The sequence below is a fragment of the Schistosoma haematobium genome, chromosome 4 (genome assembly GCF_000699445.3).
Source record: "Schistosoma haematobium chromosome 4, whole genome shotgun sequence".
Lineage (NCBI taxonomy): Eukaryota > Metazoa > Platyhelminthes > Trematoda > Strigeidida > Schistosomatidae > Schistosoma > Schistosoma haematobium.
The window spans coordinates 34854970-34880448 of NC_067199.1; the positions used below are offsets into that span (position 1 = coordinate 34854970).

Sequence of the window (25479 nt, forward strand, 5' to 3'; positions counted from 1 at the left end):
GGTTGAAAGTAGGATTTAAAACATGTATTTCATGCTATGTTAGGGCTCATCAAGTGCTCATATTTCGATCCCAGTACTAATATTCATATTAAGACGTCAAACCCAATACCTTTCACTTTAAAAACGAAAACGTCATCCATTGAGTACTGAACGCCTCTGACTTGTTCAATGAGCATAATGTCCAACATCAGCATTAGAATACAGAAACAATGAACCAACATTTCCCAAATTATGAAGATTTAAAAACAAAAACGTTCATCCTAAGTTCCACTTCAAGTAAATAACTTGTAACAAACTATCTACTTAGAAACAATTCAAAAACAGGATACATATATGTGTTAATAAAAATCAATCAAAATTCAATTCTCAATATCAATCAATAACAGAAGACGTTCAAACCCTAATATGAAATATAATTTATATATTAATAATATAAACGTCATGTTGTTAATTAAAGAAATTAATATTTATAAAGTGTGAATAAATAAATATTATTATTATTATTATTATTATTATTATTATTCAAATAAAGTTGAACTTTTTTTCCCTCAGAAAGATTTGTGAAATACAAAATGAAAAGAAAGTAGTCTGTTGAATAATTTCCAAATCTTGCTAACAAGGAAAATAAATGCATTTTTATTATTCTCTTTCTTTCTTCTTTTTCTTTTCTTTTATCTTTCAATCTGTTTTTTTCAATTGTGAAAACATTACGAATAAGGATCTTTAAAGGGATTTAATAATTTTCATTAGTATCAATTTAGTGTTACCACTTGATTTTCATTTCTACTGTTTATATTCTACAAAATGAAAAGTGATTAGAAAGTATCAGGAAAATTAATAGAGACGTTGGTAAATTTATCATTATTAATTGTAAACATAATGTCTCAACAACAACAACAACAACAACAACAACAACAAAGAAAACATAGCCCAGATGGTTTTATCTTTCAAAGTAATCAGACTCAAATCTGAGTCCTGTGTTAAATATGCCTGAACACCGATTACCATGACGCGTAATGCTGACTAGTGTTGGGGATGATTGGAAGAAAGTTATAGGCGGCCAAACCAAAACGTGGCATCAGTCCTTGAAGTCACTAAATTATTGTTCGATCCGTGTTGGTAGATGCAGACTACTTGGTTGGGGTCTGCGTGACTATCATAACCAATGGTTGGAGACTTTGGGTGACATCGCTCAGGACCGATCACAATGGCGTAGGTGTATACACTCTCTGTCTTCCCTCAAACTATGAGATTAAAATAGCATTATATCTTTCTTTCTACCAAATTATTCTTTCCTTCTGTACTATATCTTTATATGCAACCACTGAAGTGACTAGTTCTGTGAATTTGTTGTCCACCTCGTTGTGCTAATGAGGTGTGGCAACTTGGACTGATGCATGTATGTGCCTAGTCCTACGTTGTAGCTGACTGACTGACTCAAATCTGGAAGAAATTATGTGTAAAATCATATTCTTTTTTAATAAAATTGGAATGAGCTTACTAAAGAGGTGTTTACTTCAATTCTCATGTTGGCCTTATTAATTGTATTGTGCCAGTAGACTGAAGTTTATTTAAAGTAATTCATAAAATATGAAAGTCATCCGTTAAATACATTATTTTCATATCTTTCTTCAGTTGTTCAGTACATACTTCATCATTTTTCAATTCCGCTCTGTTTCTTTTTCTAGTCTCTTCAATTCAATCTTCTCAATCTTCTGTTGGTAGGTATTCCACTTCTGACTGGTGGTACATACTACTTATATCTGTCAACATAAGTAGCCTACACCACATAATGACAGATGATATGTTGCCTCTTCAATGATGATTTACTCTAAATAAAACAATCAGTAATAACTTATAATTTCAAAAATGATTCCCGAAAATATTCAACAATCAGTGGAAATCTAATTGAAAATGACATCGTCATCTACAAAATGAACGACAGTGACTCCCAGAAGTACTGTAATTGACAAAGGAATTTTCACTCTCACCTTTACTTACAAGTACACAGATCTTTTGTTAAGTAGGGAGTGAGGATTTTTTTTCTAAATGTGACTTCTAAATGTAAACATATTACCAACTTAAAGCATAATGTTGAATTGATGATAAATAATAAAAATGTGGTTGACAGAAACGTTTCTATTTTTAAGTCCATCTATTCAAAAGTTGTCATATTACTTTTACTTATTCAGAGCAAATGATGTATTTATGGTGTTTTAATGGTGTCTTTCAGTTTAGAGATAACTTTTCATATAAAAATTTCAATGTTTACAGCACCCGAAAGGTAAATATAGAAGGTAATTAGGCTAGAAAGCTAATGTCTTTTATCCATCCATAGAAAGACGCAGATCAGTTTTCCGTCAATTTATTCATACTATTAACGTGACATCTGAAAAGTTGAAAACTTAGACCTAATTTCTACAAAATTATGAAGGAGGTTTAGTTTTCAAGTTGACCTTTACCTACAGGAAACCCTACTCATGCTCATTTAACCAAAAACGGAAAGTTTTAATAAGTGAAATAGATAAATCAGTAATTTAGTTACATTTACTAATTAAACAAGTTGATCTGTTTATCTCGTAAATTGTATTTTTACATTAAATTATTGGTTAATTAATGTTAGCTACGGCCAATTCGATACATTAAAATTTATCTACTAATCAGACATTTAAAATGATATTTAATTCATTGTGTATTTCGATGTTGTTTGGTTCGGTTTTTGACCATAGTTATGAATTAGTATGTAGTGCATAAAAAAAATGTTCATTTGCAATCTTGAATTAAGGCTATATCGAGGCAATATACACAGTATGTACATATGCCAATAAGAGACTGATCAATTGCAGTCCTGAACAACAATGGGAAGATTCAAACAAACAATACTAAGTGAATTTCAACTTAGCCCCATTGCACAATCAAGTGGTTATCAGGACTCATTAGCTAAGTGGATCACTCGATGATGTCTGAAGCGAACGGTACTGAGTTCGATACCCAAATTAAACATCAACACATGCAGGTACATCCGGCTGACGAGTCCCGAACGGTGCGAAACGCGCGTCTTGGATTCCACTGTTGGCCACTAACCATCTTTGCATATCAAATACTTAATTGATGATATTTTGGTGTTTTATTGGACGTAAGTTTTCATGGTGATACATAAATTATTATTAAGTTTTATACCTTTTTAAAGTAACTGTTAACTGACTACAAACCTATTACTTAGTTCTCTTCCAATTATGGCGTAGTTATACCGATATTATAATTTTTATTTATGTTAATATGGGGTCAAGAATTTACTTGATATTATTGTGCGGATTTTGAATCATGATTGAACTGAATACAATAGAGAACTGAACTGCTTTCTACCTTCTGATTAACCACTGAGTTAGTTCAACAATCAATCGGCATCAAAGTACTAGTTATTTTTCGTTGGTCAATGTTTATCAGTTGGTAAATAGAAAGTCACTGATTCAACTAGCAATATAAGCGAACTAGTTGATAATCTAACTAGAGAGAAGTTATACAAGTGCTTTCCTGTTATTACGTTCCGATCACACGTTACCTAATACAACTCGAGTAAACAATCTGTTGCTTTCTACCAGCGTAACAAATATTATTTATTTAGTAGTTGAATTCATGAGTCGATTGAAGCTAGACCACCATGCCAAACCTGGGAGCACTGGATGGCTGTTTCGTCCTAGTACGGGATTCATCAGCAATGATCTTTTTAACCTGCTAATAACAATTTATAAATTAATGTTTACATAACAAAAATACTGAATTCCAATTATCCTGATAGAATCAATATAAAGTAACTAACAATCTTAGTGTTTTAATACATATTTATTTATTTATTTATTTAATCTTCCCTTGTCTTTATCTAAGTTACCATTACAAATAAATGTTAACCAGACTGTTGGTATTGTATTGTGGATGCACCGATCATATTTCTTTCTGAAAAAATCGATTCCATTGTTTCAAATGAATTATCCACCGAATGACTTCAACTTTTTGATGAATCGAATAAAACAATGTATGGGAATAATCGTAATTTTTCAATGTTTAATAAAGGTGTAATTATCTAGTATTTTCAAGCATTTTTCTGTTTATTTAATATATCAATGCTGTATATAAGAGAATAATTTACACTAGGAACTTCATTTTAATCTGAACTTGTTGGACAGAAAAAATTAGTCCCTTTGATAAATTTCGATGATACAATGAGTAAACGAAGTTTATCAGAATTATATGATGTCATATTTGTGCAATACATATCAAACAATTTGATCACACATATACTTGTTAAGACATGTTTATATGAAAACTAAAAGGTCAACTAGACAGGTTAAAGGTAAGCCGTAACAAAGGGAAATAAAGTACACAAAAACGATGTGATGACCACTCCGGATAATACATCAGTATTACCAGGGTAGGTTAAGGGTAAGAACAAATTGTTTTTGAACACTCAAAGCGGATTTCAGTTTCCGTATAGCCAAGGCTTCAATAAACTTTAGCATGCATCCTTGAAGGTTTTGTACAGCACTACAAATGCTGACTTGATGTCAACCTTATGACCAGTCTCAATCAAATGTTTCGCACTGGAGGAAAATGTCTGTCTATCCTGTAATCTCACTTGACCATTGGAATTCATTTGTTTCTGTAGCCATTTGGGTATGTGTTCCGCCACCCTTACTTGGAGATCACGATTGCTCCTCCCTATGTACGTGTTTCCGCGCTTACATGTAAATTGGTAGATACAGTGGAACGTGACACAATCGCTCACGTGCTGTTAGGGTTTTTGGTGAAACAGACCTTGTCTTTTCAGTAATGACAAGTTGGGCTGCATAAAATGTCCTGTTGATGGCTAATTTAAGTCTTCGTTTCAACATGAGACTATTTGAGTCGCTTCTAAATGGCAATAAAATGTAAACTCGCTTTTTAGGTGCCAGAAGCTTCATAGGTCTAATTGTATTGCAACCCTTCCAGCGGTTTATGAACTTCGATGAATAACCATTATTCATTAACATATCAGTCAAGAGCTTCGTCTCTACTTCAATAGTATCGCTAGTACAAATACGATTGATTCTACTGAATAAACACTTTCTTCATCCAAGTTTGTAGTGAATTGGGCAGTGACTATGGAAACTAAGATATTGCCCTGTCCATGTCGGATTTCTATATACAGAACGTTTGATGGAACCATCATCTCTCCTACTAATCAATATGTCTGGAAAAGGAATTTGGTTATTCCTTTCTTCTTCGCATGTAAGGGAGATATAGTTTTGACTTGTGTTGAGTTCTTTTAACAAGCGGTTCGCATCCTCACATTTATCATCTATGATTATGTTGTCATCAACGTACCATTTATAAAGACAAATCTCTTGAATTGAGTCCTCATTCAGATTTTCATCAGAACTCATAAACACATCAGCCAGCGACGGTTCTAAAGGGCTACACATGGCTGCACCATCTATTTCTCGAAAGTGCCCACCCTGAAAAGTGAGTTTAATATTGTCAGTACACAATAATAATAAATCTCTAAGTTTTCAAAGGAAATGGTAATGGAAGATTATTCAATGAGATATAGTTACACAAAATATCAATAATTTTCCTAAGAGGTAACGTTTGTAAATAAAGTGTTCACACCAAAGGAGCACATTGTTTTCGTTTTTATATTCATATTCATTAAGTACTTAATTAATCCAAATTAATCAATCAAGGAATACTTAAAAAATTGATTCCGGATAGGATTTAATACTTTTGTCAGACATTTTGTAAGGTTGTGTGTAGGTGATCGACACATTGATAGAATTGGACATAAGAAGGTATTAGGTTTATGATTTTTTTTAGCAATCCATATAAATTAGAATACACCAAACCCATAGATTTTAATAAATTACAATTACTGAATATTATGGAATAGATACACTACAAATTTATAGATATATATCCTATTTCAGTATTAATTTATTTTAATAATTTGTTGATTCTATCCAGAGTTATCATTTTAAATACCATGAATTAAAAAAAATATTCAACATGGCGGTATTTTACATTTCAAAGTCATTTAATGAATTTAAACAAGAAAAATGACAATAAATAATGTTTCAATGTCGAAATTTAATTCGTTTTTTTCACCAAAAAATTTTAAAAATTAATTCAAATGACAATGATTTTCGCTATATATATATATATATATATATATATATATATACAGGACGTTTGATGGAACCATATATATCAAATCATAAAAACAGAAGGTATAATATTATTTTATTATAAATGAATCATTTAGATCATATTCACTGTATATCATACTTAATATGTATTAATGAATGAGTATTACATTGACCATGATATGTATTTGTCTAAGGGATGAGGTTTAAACTACATATTGACTACATATAAATCTACCGCTTAAAAAACAAATGTCTATAACGATACATAATGATACATTTTAATATGGTCAAAAAAGAGAATCAAATCTTATGTAATCATTCATTTTGAACTGTAGATACATTTATAAGTGTTTGTATGTTTGACACAAATATTTATATTGATGTCTATATGGAAAGTGAATTTATATGATCCAATTATGAGGTCATCAAATGTAAATATACTTTCTTATTTCGAATGTATCCATATAAATAACATACGACTCAATCTTCTATGACATGATGTATTTACAAATAACAAACAAACAAGTGTGTAATGTTATGGTATTATTGTTTATGTCCAAACCATATAAATCTACGTATATCTGCGTATATATATATATATATATATATATATATATATATATATATATATATATATATATATATATATATATATGGATAAGAGGACTGAATTTTGGAAGACTAAAAAGAGTTAAAGGGGATGCATATATGTATAAACGAGATTTCTTTAAAATTTTATAGACTGTAAAATGTAATTGCCTTCTTTTTAAATTACCTACTATACAATAGTCGAATTGACATACTTAGTAATTCTTCATATTCTTAAATTGTAAAACTGTCAAATGATTACACATATTATATGCTTATTAAATTCTAAAAGCTTTCGTTTAATGAGTGGCGAGACTATAATTTATGGACAAACCAATCAGATATAAGATAACGAGTCATGAATTTTTAGTGTGAAATTCATTCATACATTTGGTTAAATAGAATTTTGGTATTATAGCTGATGTCAGTTCGTAATGAAAACCCTAAGTCTAATTTTTAACCCTAATCATCAACTGTAAATGAGAATTCTAACTGCTTTATAATCATCATTTAGTTTTAATCTGTAGATGTCCACTCCCAAAGTCACTTCAACGTCGTTTAAAGGTCGTCCATAAATTACAGTCTTATCAGATTTTCTATAAAAATTTGACTGATATGACTGTTTTTTTTATTTAAAAAAATATTTTTACACTTATGGATTTAATGACTGAGATAGTTTTGGGTAACTGACCCTTCAGAAATATTAGCCCTCAACTATTTATAAAACTAAATATGTAGTATTCCAATTGATGAAGAATGTAACTTTGAATACAATTTAGTAAAGACAATCCTTTCTTTGATAATGCTTTTTTTAATTAGCGATCGTTGGTAAACATTAAAAAAGTTGAATAAAGCATGGGACGATGGTAGTGAACAAATAATAATCTTATTTGGTCATTAGACAATAGTAAATTTCTTGAATGATAAAATTACAATATGATTTAAATTAAAAAAGTTTCTAACACTGTTTTTTTAATATGTAATTGATATGAGAGTTATGGTGTATTAGGGAAGATAGTTCACAATTGATTGATCACTAGGTGATGATCAATATCATGTATATCAGGTCATTCTTAGTGTAGATCGAATGCTATCGATCAAATTGCAATATGGTCACTAGTCTAGGTGACTCGACATTGTGTGTATTATGTTGAGATAAGATGGTAGTTGGGAGAAACCTTTTTGACTACTTCCAACCACTATCTTAGAGAAGATAGTACATAATATAAGACTTTTTGTAATATAAGGAAATCAAAACATACTGTTCAATCTATTAAATAATAATCATAGATAGTATGGAAAATGGTTGAATGTGACTTCTATACATCTATTAAGAGTAAAATTGTTCTATTTACCAATTGTTTTAAATTCACCTATTGTATCCATCTGGTACGGTGTGTATCATTAGGTGGGGTGTCATTAAACTTTGTATACTGTAAAATAACTATCTAGATTGCCGCCTTTCTACCTTTCTAATGTAGTCACTATTACACATGTACATAACTTTGCCAATAAAGTAACAGTTGACACATTGTAAACATTGTATTTTATAAAGTAGAACTCATTTCAATACAAGAGATGTATTATTTATTGTTGCTTACAACCTTTAATCAGTGTTCCTTTCATTTTGATCATTTATGATTATCAATTCATTAAGTGAATTCTTCTTCCCAGGTCTATTAACCTCAATTCTGATGTACTATTCACCACAAAATGCACTTTTAACAATTCAGTGAACCATTTTCGTGAAGACATTTGTTTGTAATTTCATACTAATCCTTGAGTTTCATTATCAAACAGATTTTTTAGCCTTGTAATAAAGTGATCTCATCAAACTAAAGTTATAGATTAAATTTCCAATAAAACTACAAGTCACAAGATGAAACTTTGGAGAGACGAATTAATGGACGAACCAATCAGGTATAAGATAACAGGTCTCGGATTTTGGGGCAAAATTCATTCATCTATTTGGATAAATAGAGTTTTGGAATTATAGTTGATATCACTTCATGATGAAAACCATAAATTTAATTCCTAACCATAACCATCAAATGTGAATCATAATTCTAATTCCTCACACTGGTTTATAACCCTGATTTGATCCTAGTTATTAGGTGGACACTCTCAAGGTCACTTTAGCGTCGCTCAACGGTCGTCCATAAATTATAGTCTCACCGAAACTTCTATCTAGAGCATTAGTACACAGTACAACAGATAAGTTCCGTAGTAGAAGTTGGCCGTTTTATGTCAATGTTAATAGAACATCAGACTACTTTTTCAGACATTTCCCAACTCATTGTTAAATGATGCGCTCTCAAGAAAGTCTACATATCTTTAGAGTACAGGGAAACTTGAATTTAAATGTAATAATAAAACTGACTAGTTCCATAATGAACAATGCCTCCTACAATGGGCTGTTAAGAAATTTACATGGTCTCACACTTGATTACAAGGAGTCTTATCAAGACAAAACTTGAAAAATGTTTGAAAAGCTTACGATAAGCACCTCAATCTGTCACATACTATGTTGAAGAAACAGAAGAATGTCAGCATTAAATTGTTAAGTTATGACTAACCATTCTTACACTATATGGGATCATCCAGGATATTCTGATAGATTTATTTCTTCAGAACTGAAGAATACTTTACAGAGCCTATCGTAATGATGCTTTATTTTGCTTGATAGAATATTCGCTTTCATATACACTCTTCTACGGCTTCAGTTCGAATCTGTAAAAGTGATTCTACAGCATAAAAAAAACTAAAAACCGTATAAAATCTACAATGAAAGAAATTTTATATTCATCAGTTATAGATAGATACTCTAAAATAGCGATTAAATTTATTACATTGAATATATCAAATCAAGACAATACCCTTCAGATTTACTAAAATCTACAAAAGATATAACTGTTGGTAGATTGTGAACGCATTTTAGATCAATATTGATCGTCTGAAGGTTTTATTATTATTTAATAATAGGTATAAAATGTACGTCAGAATTCAAATTCTGCAATTTGATCTGGAGATTTCAATACTTATGGTGATGTTATGCTTTCTGAGCTCGATAATTTAATTGTAGAGTCTTCAATATCATTTTCAATAACACCTTTAGTACACATTTCATGTAAAAGTGAAGTAGGCATTGAAGATGCTGACTAGAATGATCATAAAAACACCATAGTTAAATTATCGAGCTTAAAGAATAATAATAACACTACACTATCGAAAAGATCCATTTCAGTTGCATATTCTCTGTGTAATCTTAACAGTCCAAGTTGAATGCTTTAACGGTATTATATAATAATCTTATTACTGAAATGTTTTGTACTTTTCCTAGGACAAAACATTACAATAACAGTAGGTCCTGGGTTCGAATCTCGCGAATGCGGGATTGTGGATGCGCACTGCTGAGGAGTCTCATATTAGGACGAACGGCCGTCCAGTGCTTCCAGGTTTCCCACGGTGGTCTAGCTTCAATTGACTCATGATCTCAACTATTGAAATAACTAATTTGTTTGTTTTTTATTTTTCATTTTTCGTAATTCGACCTAATGAACTCAAATTTTTTCATCAATCCAACGAATAAATATACATGGTAGTAAATACAAGTGAATATAAAACATGAAAGACAATGAACATCATATACAAATAGTGTAAGACTTTAAAAAGATATATAACTTCTAATAATAACATATTTTGTTGTTAATTGGTTACTTGTGATGGAATGATTTTGGTGTTGTGTACAAACCAAATAATTAATTCTATTGCAGAAAAGAAGACAAATAATTAGTTAACTAGTTAGTTACCTTGTCAGTAAATGAAATCTTATTCTGTTTTGGTGTAATGTATATTTTGTAATGATTTTACTGATATATGTTTAAGAGATTAATTAGTAACAATGTTGTGTTTCTGTATGTTAACTTGGTTTTTTTTGTTGCTTACTTTTAATGGTGGTGTGCCATGTATACTTTTGTTGACATGGGACTGTAACTGATTCACATAGTTTTATGAGAGCCAAGTCTTGTTTTTATGACTAGATAATACTAATACTACTGGTAAAGGCGAAAATAATAATAATAATAACAGGTGTCATATTTTTGTCCTGAATGCTGGTCAAATAATCTTGATCAAGAAGTAATAAACAGCCGCTAACCTAATTGTTTCATGATATGATGATGTTTCATTTTGGTTTCAGGATGTTGTTGATATCTTTTTTCTAAGATTCTAAATAGTGTAGTCATGATGCTATTGTAACTTCGCTATTTATTGTTAGTCTTAGTAACCTGACTGTATTGAATTACTGTTTGTTAATCATTAATTATTTACGATTGATTTTACAATGTAAATATGTATGCTGTTTGTTTATTTGGTTGTCGGCCTCTGTTTTCCCTTGTCTTCTTCTTTTCCATATTCTCGTATCTATGCTTTTGTTCAAAATTCCATTTACAACAGATTATCTACATGCTGGAATAAACTTATGTATTTCAACTAATATTTAGTACTATAGATGAGTTCTTCCTGCCATTTCAAAAGCAATTTTTTTCTAAGTAGGATTTTACAGAGATATCGATATTATTGAAAGAACGTAGTAATTCATATCATGGGATCAGAAATAATTGTATTGTATGTATTCATACGTATTATACTAATTACCATCAAATTACATCAAATTGCATAAAAACCAAGTATACTGAATCTGTACATAGGTTCCTTAGCCCTTGTATAATATCAGTCATATTCTAGTTACATTGAATTATAAAGATCTAAACCTCAATGAGAAGACAAAGAGATGAAGGGTTATCTTAGATAGAGACATTTGGATAAAAAGCACATACTCTGTTTTGTGTATTACTTGATATTCTGCAATAGTACATATCAACGCAATTAAAGTGTAGTAGACTGTGATATGTGAAATGGTGGCTCACTAGTGTTATGACGGGATGAAAGGTCAAAATCAGACTGATATACTCATTATGATTTTTATTTAACATTAATTCCGTTTAATTCAGTTTGATGATCACTCAGTATGGTATTTGTTTCCTTTACCCCTATGACATTTTATTCTGTATAACATACGACATTCTTGTATGAATTATTTTTCATATATGTGATTTATTCTGATTATTAATCAAAAGTGGGTGTATGAATCAATACATAAATGAGTGTGTTTCTGACTAAACAGGGTCGTGATTGCTCGTGCTCCTGGTTGCTTGCGGACCATATTTCCCCGTTTCAAACTTGAACTTCTTTCTCTCTAGTTAGCGCGGCTGGGAAGCATCAGAATAGCTAGCTTATTGGTCTTTGGTCAGAAACTTTGTTTCCGTTCGCAAACTAGATGAACTCGTAATCGTAAATAGTTAGAACATTCAAGTTGTTATCAATAAGAGTGATGTCTAAATTTACTTAGATAATCAATAAATCCTTAGGAAAAAACCTCGAAAAAAGTGTCATCACAATCCATCTATGGATGCGATCATATAAATGTTCGAAAATTTTAACTCACTAAGATATCAGAAGGGGATTTTTGTGGAGGTTGTAGTAATTTAATAGTTGAGTTCATGAGTCGATTAAAGGTAGACCACCATGAAAAACCTGGGAGCATTGGAAGGCCGTTTCGTCCTAGTGTGGGATTTTTCAATAGTGAGTATCCATGATCTTGCACGTGGGATTCCAACTCAGAACCTTCACTCTTGCACGTGAACGACTAACCCCCAGACTGAAGTTAGACATTAACACAATTGGATGCCAGCTCAGTGGTCTGGAGGTTAAGCATTCTCGTGCGAGACCGACAGGTCCTGGGTTCGAGCCCCGAGGGCGGGATCGCGGATGAGTGCTGATAAGGACGAAACGGCCGTCCAGTGCTTCCAGATTTTCAACGGTGATCTGTCTTACATCAACTCATGAATTAAACTATTAAAATGACAACAATCTCCACAAACCCCGTTCTGATAATATTATTTCTTACTGATATTATGACTTTTATTCTAGCCAAATTTTAAAAACGTACGCATAATTACATAAGTAAACCGTTGTTTTGATCTACTAGATCATTGAAATAAATGATACATTTATTTGTTTATTCAAACACATATTGGTACAAGGAGGCGCTGAATACATATCCACCACACAAGTCACTTGATTTGTGTGTGGGCGATGATACTGCCCAAGTGCCTAAACCGAGGCAAGTGGTTTTTTTAGGGGACCACACACGGAGCCTTCGACCTAAAGGTCTGATCTACAAGGCAGTGGAGCAACATCGGATGTAGTCCCATGGTATCCAGTGACCAAGAATAGGTTCATACGCCATTTTTTCCCTCAGGATCGTGAAGCCCATATAAACCATTAGTTTGGAATCAGGGTTTTCCAACTCCCCTAGATGGATCCTTCATATTCACCAACCCAGTTAAAGCACCGGATATTCGCTTTTTATCCTCTCAATCTCGTAAACATCATTAATGCCACGAGAAAATAGTGAGTAGGACTTCCCTGTCATTGACTGTATACGCAAGGCAATATGACAACATTTCGAGAGGGACAGCTGACTCTCTTCAACCTTGGTCGTACTAAGGTCGAATCAATCATGTTTGTTTTTTTCAAAATAATGTTATGATCTCTAAACTTGATGATATATTCGAATAACTTTTGATGTTATGAATAATGCTATTTAGGAAGATCATGAAATCTTTACAATTAAAACTATTCAACTTAGAAAACTCAACATTTTAAATATTTAACAATAATTTATTATAAATTGAACTTACTATTTATTAAAATAATTATTATTCCATATTTAAATGATTATTGATACTTATAATCCTATCTGTTTAAATACATTAGTTGATACTTCGAAATTTTTTAAAAGATTATTACATTCATTCGGTAGTGAATTCCATGTATCATTATTATTACTATTACTATTATTATTGTTATTACTTCGTTCTTGTTGTTGTTGTATTGTATTCGATTGAATATTTGGATAAATTGTTGACCATTTCATTTGTTTATTATCATATTCATATGGTAATTGTTTTAATGATGATTGTTTTGATGGTAAAATGATTGCATTTGTTAAATGTATAATTTGTAATTTATTAATTTCTTGATTAAATTTTACATTAGAATTATGTTGAATTAAATCAGTGATATTATCATATTTTATAGTAGATAATTGTTTTATATTCATATTATTTGTTAATGTATCATATTTATGTATATTAAATGTATCTTTAGTCAAATATTGTTGTTGTTGTGATGGTGATTGTTGCTGTTGTTGTGGTGGTGGTTGTTTATTTGAATTCAATGGATAATTAGTTAAAATATCAAGATTAGAATTATATTGTTTATTGATTAAATTATTTCTTATATTCATATTAGTTAATGAATTTAATGATTGTTCATTTGATTTAATTATTTTTTGTGTATAATTTGTTTGAAATGATTTTAATAAAGGTGATGTAATCAATAAATGATCATTTGAATAATTTTGTTTATCATAATCATAATTATCATTTAAAATATTAGACATATTTAAAAAAGTGAATGGTGTATTTATTGATTCTTGTACAATATTTAATCCTTCTTTGATAGAATTTATATTATTAATGTTATTCATATTACTGATAGTATCATTAGTAGTTGTAGTAGTAGTAGTAGTAGTAGTGCTGAATAGGTTTTGTTGTTCTAATTGAATATCTGATTGTTTATATACTTGTTTCATATCATCAATATGTTGAGTATATTCTTCTTGATGTTTTTGTTGAGTGACCACTTCATGATGAAATGCAACAGCTGCTGCAGCAGCAGCAGCAGCTAAAGCAGCGGTATGATTTGTTGTTGGTCGAATAAGTTTCTCTTCATTGAGATTTACTGAATGTGGTAAATAATCTGTAGGACATGTATTTTTCTCTTCTGAATGACATATATAGTCTGTAATTGTATTTTTAAGAGAAGATGATACTAATGAACTAGGATTTGATTTTTGATATCCCTGTAAATGATAAAAGTTATTATTAGTGTATTCTTTATTCACTTGTGATGGATATGAATAATATGTTTTTAAATGTTGATCCAAATTCTTAAAATGATCATTACTTGAGTTGACATAATCGATAAAATTTCGAGAATTATTATTTAAGGAACAATCTGTTACATAACTTCCATGGTATTTAGTTTCTAACATAGATTTGTTTATTTCAATTGATTGATTACTTGAAAATGGTTCTGAATTATTATTTGTACTGTGAACTTCAATATCATCTAAATAATTTGTCTTAAATGGATTGTTTGAATTAACAATTTCATTGTATTTTGTTCTCATTATTGATGATCCAGTATTCATATTTGAATGACAAAATGTTTGTGGTGAATTAAATTCAAGCAATTGATTTGTATGATGATCTGATTCATGAATTTTATTTGTTGAAATTGTTGAATTAGGACAATCAAATGATGTAAAATAATTGTGATTATTTTGAAAAACAGAATCTGTTTTGTTGAGTATCTTTTGTGAATTGAATTCATGCTTATCAACATTAAAAAAATTTGTATTTTCTAAAACATTAAGTGGTTTTGTAATGTTGTTGAATGGTTCTCGATAGGTCAAAGGTTCATGACTAGAATTTTCTGTGGACTTTAAATGTGAAGATGTAGTTGAAGAGCAATAAGTTTGTTTATTTTCACACTTACTGATATGTGTTGTACAGAATGGATCCAAATTTGTAGTAATAGAAGAAGTGACTAAGTGATGAATCAATGAATTTACACACGTTTTATTTACTAAAGGTGGATAAAATGAATCATGAGTTTTACAAGTTTCACCGAAAGAAGAGACTGGATCATTATTAGAGTATGGATTATATGCAGCATTGTGATTATAGTCTTCTGAAGTGGTTGAATTGAAGTTTGAATTAATAATGTGACACTTTTCATTAAAGCTACACGTATTTGTTTCATAATTCGCCGAAATATCCTTTGTTGATGTTTTCTTTTCTCCATTCCCTGGTTGATTATCAATAAATTCTTGAGTTACTTCTCCTCAATTATAAACAAATGAATATGTAAGTGAAAAGATTGAAAGCTAATTAGTCAAACGGGATTAATTTCGGGGACAACAAATGTATGAAAAAAAATCTAAGAACAGTTTTGTTGAGTTCAGAATACATACATTAATTGTATTCAACTAGGGAAGCTTATTTACTTATTGATGGATTGGTGGTCTAGAGGGTTAACGGATTCAATTTTCAACTTTCAGTTACCAGTTTTGAACCCCCACTTCACCTATTTCAAGTTGAGCAACTGATTATCGTTAACTCTTACACTTAAAGTGTGGTTTTCACCTAAGTGTCCTGTAAATTATTTAATTTAATTTCTTTTAGAATTTACTTATTTTACTCTTACTTTTATAATCGGAATTTATTTCATTTCTGTCAAAGCTTTATCTTAATATTCCGATTAGATTAAACGAATGACGGATTTATTTTGAAGTTAGTTTTGAGCGGAATTGTTGGCATTAAACATCTGTCTGAATAAAAAAGACCCGTCATTTCTAAGCACATAAAACCTTTAAACTGTTTAGTTGAAACCTTGTAGTTCAAACTTTAAAAGTCACACAATCTACGATACATCACAATGACCGCCTACTGTCAACAGCTACTTTACTCCAGAACTAGTAGGACTTTGGCAGGCAAGACATCAATGGAACATGAGGAATCCATCCTAAGGCAAGTTCATCCACAATTATTGGTAACATAGAGTACTTGTGGACAACATTCAATTACAAAAGTCGATTTCAACTGGTTCTCACTGGTTCTTCTGTCTTGATGTCAGTTCGGTAATGAAAACAAAATTCATGTTGAATTATTCATTTTTAGATGAGAGCGTTAAGTACGTGGGAAGTTGAAATCATAACATTCGAACCCAACCCAATAGTCCTGATAGCTGATGGTTCGCTACAAGACCGAAAGTTGGGTTCTTGAGTATGGGCCCCTGAGGAATCCTATATTAGAACGAAACACTTGTCCAACGCTCCCTGGTTTTCTATGATACCCCAACTGAGATCAATCTGTAACAAGTACAGCCTATAAATGTATACATTTTCTAGTTCTACGCTTTATATTTCCAATGTTTCTGTCAATAATTAGAGTAGTGTCTCAAGCCTTTATTTTATTGTCAAATTGGTTTATTTTACTAGCGAAATCTTGATTTTATCATTATTATTGAGGTCCTTAATGCAGATAATAAAGCGTGTACTTAATAAATGTGTTATTGTATACTCGATGAATTTGTGCAAAAGAGCCAGGTAAGAGTAATTAAAAGTCAAATCTAGCTTTTTTGGAATAATAATATAATCGAACAAGGATGTTAGAATGATTGAAGGTAACCGGCAGAAATATATTAATCTTAATTTCATATCATTTAACATTCATCATCAAGAATTATTAGAAATCTTAGAAACTGATGCATCTCCTGAGATTTGAACTCATGTTACCTAATTTTAGACCTTATCAAAACTTCATAGATCGAATCCGATCATCATCCAAATACTGGACAAACATGATATTCGTTACTACACAACGAGAAAGATTCAACTACTCTTCTTGCAGTAATACTATTCATATATATATATACATATATATATATATATATATATATATATATATATATGTTTAGCCAACATATTAAAAAGACTGTATATTGGAGATTTGGTCAGAGTACTATAATAATGAAACAATTAGAATTATCAGAAGGGGTTTGTGGAGATTTTAGAAATTTCACAAACTGAGATCATGAGTCAATTGAAGCTAGACCACCAAGGAAAATTTGGAAGCACTGGACGGCCGTTTCGTCCTAGTATGGGACTCCTCAGTGGTCTAATTGGTTAAGCGCCTGGCGCGAGACTGATAAGTCTTGAGTTCGAATCTCACGGGGTGCGGGATCGTGGATGCGCATTACAATTAGAATTGTCGATACATTCAATGTACAATTACAAATATTGAAATAGTAATTGACTGAAAATACAGAATTCACGTATTCTTACTGTTTCCTAACTATTATTCCCATATTTCTGTAGTATAAATAGAAATTAGATTTATAATAACTATCGTAAATATTAGGAAACATGTAACTGGTCCATTCAAACACATTAATTTGAATTGAGTTAGCAATATGAACTGAAATAAATTGTTTATTTGATTGTCTTAATCTACATTTATGGATATACAAATAATAAAAGTTACTGGTTACAGATCTACATTGATGAAATATATCGGAATATAGTGAAACAATTGTATATAGCTTTCTCGTTTTCAATTATTTTCTAATTGATATTAATCAGTAATGGAAATTGTCTTTGGAATAAAAATTTGTCATTATACTGATAACAAGTTCCAACCCTAGAATAAAATAGTCTTCTAATATTTCCTGATTTTTAATGCTATTCTAATTGATATCAGTCTGTGATAAAAATCCATCTAAATATCTAGAATAGTTCATATTTTATCTGGTAATGTTATATAATAACTAAATTCATCACATAATAGAGATTGGTTGAAGTTAGAAATTACCACAACTAGATGCCGACTCAGTGGTCTAGAGGTTAAGCGTTCACGCGCGAGACTGATATGTCCTGGGTTTGAGTCCCGTATATATATAGGAACCATATAAAGATCTTTTGAATGAATAGTCTAAGAATTATTTGAATTTATTTTCACATCAATCTATCCAAAAAGATTTGAGAGCTATTAGGTATAGTATTTTGAAAAATATGTAACGGTTTAATGTCTAGTATTTCACTAACATCTATATCATTATTCAGAATATTTATAATGAAGGAAGAATGAAGTATCTAGACTATCTTAGTTAATCAACAAATATAACCAAACTTAAGTAGATAATTTATACTGTAAGGAATTTGGGCAAAACTATAATTTATGGACGAACCAATCAGGTATAAGATAACAGGTCTCGGATTTCAGCTCGAAATTCACACATCCATTTAACTAAATAGAGTTTTGGCATTATAGCTGATGTCACTTCGTGATGAAAACCATAAATGTAATTCCTAACCATAATCATCAAATGTAAATCATAATTCTAATTCCTCACACTGGTTTATAACCCTGATTTGATCCTAGTTATTAGGTGGACACTCTCAAGGTCACTTTAGCGTCGCTCAACGGTCGTCCATAAATTATAGTCTCACGGGAATTTGAATAAATTGAAAACTATAAGACTGATTTCAGATAGAACTAGAAAATATTCGGTAATTGTAACCAGAAGATTGTAGAATTATTACGATTATTATTAGCTTTATTTAATGTTATATTTTTGGTACAATATAAGATTCTCAGCACAAAGTATTTCAACAAGTTTCCTTTTCTTATTTCTTGATTGATACTGACGATAAATATAGAGTTATCACCAGTTATATGTTAGCAGTTCGAGAATCAACATCTGAATAGGGTTCGTTCATTTCAATGCATATTGCCAGCCACCATGATGTCGCTGATTGTACCTGTACATCAAAATGTCGCAAACTTTTCATAAGCGTGCCTGAATAGGTTATGTGCTCAATAGGCATAATGATGTGTTCAAACAAACAAGAAAACAGATAACTTGTTGGAATATCTAAATGGCAGGCACAGGTAGCCCAGATATTCAACCGTAGTATTCAACTCTTGATATGTTCCTTGCTCCAAATTGACCAATGGTTTTGAATTGGACCAAACTTTATAAAAGAATATTCTAGATTTAATAGGATGTCCATATATACTATTCATATGAATTACTAATATCTCGTAAAATAATTAAGTATACAAATGTATTATATCAACTTACTTAGGTCTTTTTCATTTGATTTACGTAATGATATTAAAATACACTGATTACAATAACATTCTCTATAAGGACATGTTTTTTTATGACCTTTCCATGAAATATTTTGTCCATGATTACGACATCGACGACAATGTGGTCCATTATCTTCATTTATTTTATTTAATGATTCTTTAATTATTATATTCTTTATAGAACGATCTTTTTGATGTGATAATTTTTGAATATTATGATTTTTTTGATCACGAAATAATGCAATTTGTTGAGCTACTATACGACGACCTTTTTCAACTAGATAACACATATCACATGTACAATCACGATATGGACAATTACGTTTATGTTGTCTAACTGGTTCAGACATACCATGCCCTTTACATTTACGACATTTATATGGTGAACGGGATAGAATACTATTAGATGATGAAGAAGATGATGGTATGATTGTTTGATTCTTTACTTTTGAACTATTTTCATTGTTAAATGATTCTAATAAATTTTCATTATGTATAAATGAATCATATGTATGACAACAGTTATTATCAGTAGTAATGTGTTTATTTTGTAAAGATTTTAAATGACGAGTAACATTATTGCAAGTAGGATAATTATCATTAGCATTATAATTATTAGTAGAATGATAAGTAGACTTGTGTGTTGGTCTATTTGTTTTAAGTGTATGATGATATTTGGATAAAGATGAGTGTTGATCGTGGAATAAACTCATAGATTTTTCAAGTGCTATATGATTGGAGGATTTACGTCTTCTGTTGACTTCCGTTCGTAATGGATAAGTGGATTTCGTTTGTAAAGTGTTTACTTCATCATTTTTTGATATTATAGAACAGTCACTTAGATCAGAAATGGGACAATCCAGATCAGAGGTTAAATGGGGTAATCGTTGATGTTGTAAATGATTATTCCTGTCCAAAAGCAATTATTTATCTGATTATTTGGAAGCTAGAAATATGTAAGTAAGGACAAAAGATTTTCAAAAAACTATTCAAATTATGTACATTTTCTGTAGGGGCTGGTACTATGTCAAGCACTCATAGGTTATTCTAACCTCTGGACAGACCATCTATTCATTCTACTCAAGCCACATTTTTATCCTATCACTTATTCGCTTGTTAACCCTGACTGTTATTTTATACGGTTGTATTTGCGCTAATTATTTACCCTACTAATTATGCATCTGTGACTTATTTTTGTTTGACTATAAATGGCGATTCACGCTTGCGTAAATCGAGTTGGCTAATACGTCTTCTCCAAGCCGTTTTGCTTCCTCACTCCATCCTTGATTGTCTGTTTTGATCAACGATTGTACAGAACATATAAAATATATTATAACTCCGTTATTCACTAACGAGAGTTAAGTCGATAATTATATACGAGGATTGACGACATGTATATTTCAATACCAATCAGAAACGATCTAACTGGAGTTAGATACTGGGCCACTAAAATGTATCTAACGTAAACGGTTAGATAGTTGAGACTAAAGTTTAAAAGATCTCAACGTTCTCTAGATGGTGTTATTTTCGAATTGTATAACTTTATTTGTAACAGATTTACATTGATTCACTTTTAGAATGCATAGTTTAACCTTAATCATCTTAACTTTGCAATGTTAGAAACTAGGTTACTTGTGTATCTTACACATTAGAATACAAGTAAGGACTGATTTTACAATTTAATCTATTCCATTATAATTAATAAAGAGAATCATATTTAAAAGTAGTCAGAAAGGTATTTTTGAATTTAAAGTGAAAAATCGTGACTGATAAAGTTTAGACATGTCGTAGGTGAAGCAGTTTTCACCAGTAGGATTGCATAAATAAATTGTTGTTTGTTTCTCAAATCTTTTATAATGAAAAGGTAATTCAATATCTATTTCAATAAATGTTTTGATATTACTTTTCATTAATAGGATCATGCTTAAAGCAAGATTTATACCACACTATGTTGTTATAATCTGTGAAATAAATAACCTTTACATGATGTAAATGGTAACATTAACTTCGAGTTTATTTAGACTTTAAAAATGGATCATTTTACTCATTGACCATATAGCTAAGAGTTATTACATTCATAACTATTTCCTTTAAATTCATATGGTGTTGTTTGCTTGTATCTTCCCATTGTTGTTTAGGACTGCAATTGCTCAGTCTCTTATTGGCATATGTGCATACCATGCGGATTGCCTCGATATTGCCTTAAATCACAAGCTTTATAAGCAAAGATGGACAGTGGCTAGCTGTGGAATCTAGGATGCGCGTTCCATCCTATCTGGGAGTCGTCAGCTGAATGTACCTACATCCTAGAGTTGATATTTACTCCGGGACTTGAACCCAATACCGTTCGTTTCAAACGCCATCGTGTTGTCCATTTAGCTACTGAATACTGATATATGTTTTCTTCAAAGTATGACCACTGAACTTCATAATGTGAAGAAAATATTCCAATGCTAAATATTTTCTATTATTATCGTCAATGGTTTGAAATCCATTTATGCTGTAATTTTGGGGAACTTTAATAAATACCAATTTTAGTTACACATACATAACAATGATCTTATTCTACTACTAAACTCATATATGAAACAATAGAATGCATTACATTCATAAAAACAAAATTGAAATCTAGTTAATAAAAATCTTAAAAAGTTCATTCAACTGTGTTCTAAAAATAGTTGATATGATTGATTTTGAGTGCTGTTAGAAGTATGAGGGCGGTTATCACTTCCCCGTTGCCCACACTTTGGAAGGGATTCTCCTGGAGGTATCTGAAAAGGAAATTGGATTAGAAGTGACCTTAGTGACCTGAGAGCATGACTGTAGCGCCCAAGTGACAACTGCTTGAGGGCGGTCACACATGACCTTTTTTGTGAGTAGTTTTCGTGTTAGCTCAGTATTTGTTGAGACATTACCTCTGGAGACAGAATTCCGTGGGATAAGGCGAGGTGTGTATTTTTAGGGTCAACCTTTTCTGACCTCACCCTTCCATGTATGAAGCAGCATCGCTGTTATGCTGGTTGTCTGAAGGAAACACCTTAATACCGTCACTCTCTTGTACAGTCAGCAGTATAACTTCGCACTCGGACCTTGTGTTTGCTTCTTTTAGTCTTACCGCTCTTCAGCCAACCTGTCTGACATGGTACGACCTTGAGGAACGATTGTTCCAGTCAGTATAGCTCGATAAGCAAAACCGACCACCACGTCAAGGTAAAAACACCAGTTGGGATGTTATGATAGAAATTGAAACAGTGATTTTTCACCGTGGAATAAATAATTTTTTTTTTTAAAAATCCTTAAACTTACTCATTCAAGCAAATAAATTCTGTTGAATTTTTAGAATAATTTTTTAATAGTTGATTATTACATAATTCATATGATGAATGATAAAGAGAATTTTGTGTTTTGCATTTTATTATATTCGATGATTCTGTAATCATTGTTTGTTGATTCCAATCATTTTTTGTTATAAATTTATCTAAAAGATTTGAAGTATAAAAATGTTGTTCATTTGTAGGAGTTATCTGTTGATGGTATTCATAAGTATTATTGGTTGGTAACTGTATTGAATTATCATTAGTAGTAGTAGTAGTAGTATTAGTAGTATTGTGATCAACGTTATCATTAATATAATTTGTTTGTGTTTGAACATCTAAATCATTCTTATTAAAATAATTCGTTTGCGTTGAATTATACACATTCTTAGTCAATTCATTATACTTTACTGGATAAAAAGGATGTGATTGTGTTGGCAAAATATTATAACAATTAAGTGATGTATTATTATGATTATTAATAATGAGATTATTATTATTATTATTATTATTTAGTAAATTTCCATCAGATACAAAATATTCATCATTGACAATTGGATCATTTTGCTTTTGTACATTGAACAGTGATAAAGGTATTGATTCAAATTGTTGTGGTTCCGTTATATAACTATAACAATAATCTTTCTGATCATTTGATACATCATCACAAACTATGTTTTTATTGACTGTTATTGTTCCAGCAGTATTAGTAGTAGTATTAGTAGTAGTAGTCTCAATAGTTGTTGTAAATGCAGTCGAATAACAATTATTATTATTATTAATATTTTTAAATGGTTGGGTAACAGGTAACGCATAAATGTAATCATTCATTGTGCAACAAATTGCTACTCTTCGTCTTTTTTCTAATAAAAAAAGAAGAAATAATTGTATCTCAGTGATTTTGACGTCTGCCGCCAACTAATGTGGAAACATCAGATACAATTAACGGAATTATGTAGTTTTGTTAATGTGAATTTCTTAACTAACAGAAAGCATATATTGATAAGTGATGGTGGTGTATAGATATGATTGAAACAATTACATTGTAAGAATTTATAACGATTTGTTTCGAATGTATAGATCTCAATAAATTATCTTTATTACTGCATTTTATATTCACTTCAATTGCTCACAGATTTAACCATAAACGCTCGCATACATATACATAATAACCAATGTATTTGTTTTTCTATCCTTTATATTAATATATATATCCCCCCTTTCACGCATTGAACATATTAGTGACATGCATTTTAGCCTTCCTTATCTTTGTATGGATAGAAACTTTATAGCACGTGTCTATACCTAACGTTAAGTATGACAAACGGACGATAGATAAAACAACCAGCCTACTACACATAACAAAAAAAATACACAAAAACAACGCAGTAAAACTGTTTACTACATATATGTGACAAGGAAAAGAAAAAGCTTAGAATATAAAGGGGTTTAAGACAATCAACTTGTTTTTAAATGTTTGTCGATATGTACGTACAGATTGAATAACTGTTTGTAACAAAAATTAATCACTTCACTTCACTCTCCCCCCTTTTTTTAACACATACAAACATAAATTAAATTGTATAGATACTCTATGATACAAATATTGATAAACTTTATCTAATTAGTGAATAAAACTAAAAGAACGATTTGAACAGCAACAATAAACAGTAGAAGTTACTTAGAATAAATTAGGAAATGATCTCCAATTTCATTGTATTACCCTAAAGAAAACTAGAGAGAAAGAGAGACTTAAACAGGTAAATCTAAATAAATGTAACAATATGCATAGATAATAAATTCTATTTATTTATTAATATGTAATATAATGTGCCAATCAAATTAACTTGCGTACAAATTGGTTGTACAGGATTGAAACTTATTCATTTCTATAATCAAATACAAATTTGTTGTAACTACATTGTAAATTTTTATGCTAGAAATTTTGTAAAATGTATCAAAGATAGTTTAGAATGATTAACAAATGAGAAACAAAGAATTGTATTTTATATATGCGTTGAAAATTGATTTCTATGATCCGTTGATCATTGTTAATAAATTATCAAGATCAATATAACACTAAACGTGTGGGTCGATTTCGTGAATCAGTTGAAATTAAACATTAACTCAATTGGATACCAGTTCAGTGGTTTAGAGGTTAAGCGTTCATATGTGAGATCAATAGGTCCTGGGTTCGAATCTCGTGGGGCAAGATCGTGAATACACATTGCTGAGGGGTCTTATAATAGGACAAAACGGCCGTCCATTGCTTCAAGGTTTTTCATGATGGTCTAACTTCAATTGGCTCATAACCTCAACTATTAAATTACTTTTTTCTTTAATAAAACTATGGATATCAAAGTCTTCTATTAAACATATTACAGTCTATTCTAGACTTTTATGAAATGAAATTATTATACATTCTTAATCCGGATTTGAGTGATTTCACAGGTTCTCCATAAATTCTCAATTGAAATTTCGAGAATCATTTCCAACAGTAAATCGTTTATGAACAATGGATAAATACTCAATGAAGTTGAGTTTCTTTTT

General features: G+C 30.6%; 1 protein-coding gene across 2 annotated transcripts; it reads right to left on the minus strand.

Moving 5' to 3' along the window:
- Positions 1 to 24663, minus strand: MS3_00007933 (uncharacterized protein; the record flags this gene model as incomplete). Of its 2 annotated transcripts, XM_051216269.1 has the most annotated exons (5): positions 24611 to 24663; positions 22922 to 23792; positions 19605 to 20524; positions 13532 to 15767; positions 1 to 797 (listed from the first exon to the last, which is right to left on the minus strand). In XM_051216269.1, the coding sequence occupies exons 2-4, from the start codon at positions 23758 to 23760 to the stop codon at positions 13579 to 13581; spliced, it is 3948 nt and encodes a 1315-aa protein (XP_051066846.1). In that variant the 5' UTR covers positions 23761 to 23792; positions 24611 to 24663. The 2 variants fall into 2 exon arrangements, with proteins under 2 accessions (XP_051066846.1, XP_035589895.1); XM_035732909.2 differs by lacking the exons at positions 1 to 797; positions 24611 to 24663 and having other exon boundaries at positions 13579 to 15803.
- Between the last annotated feature and the right edge of the window lie 816 nt (positions 24664 to 25479).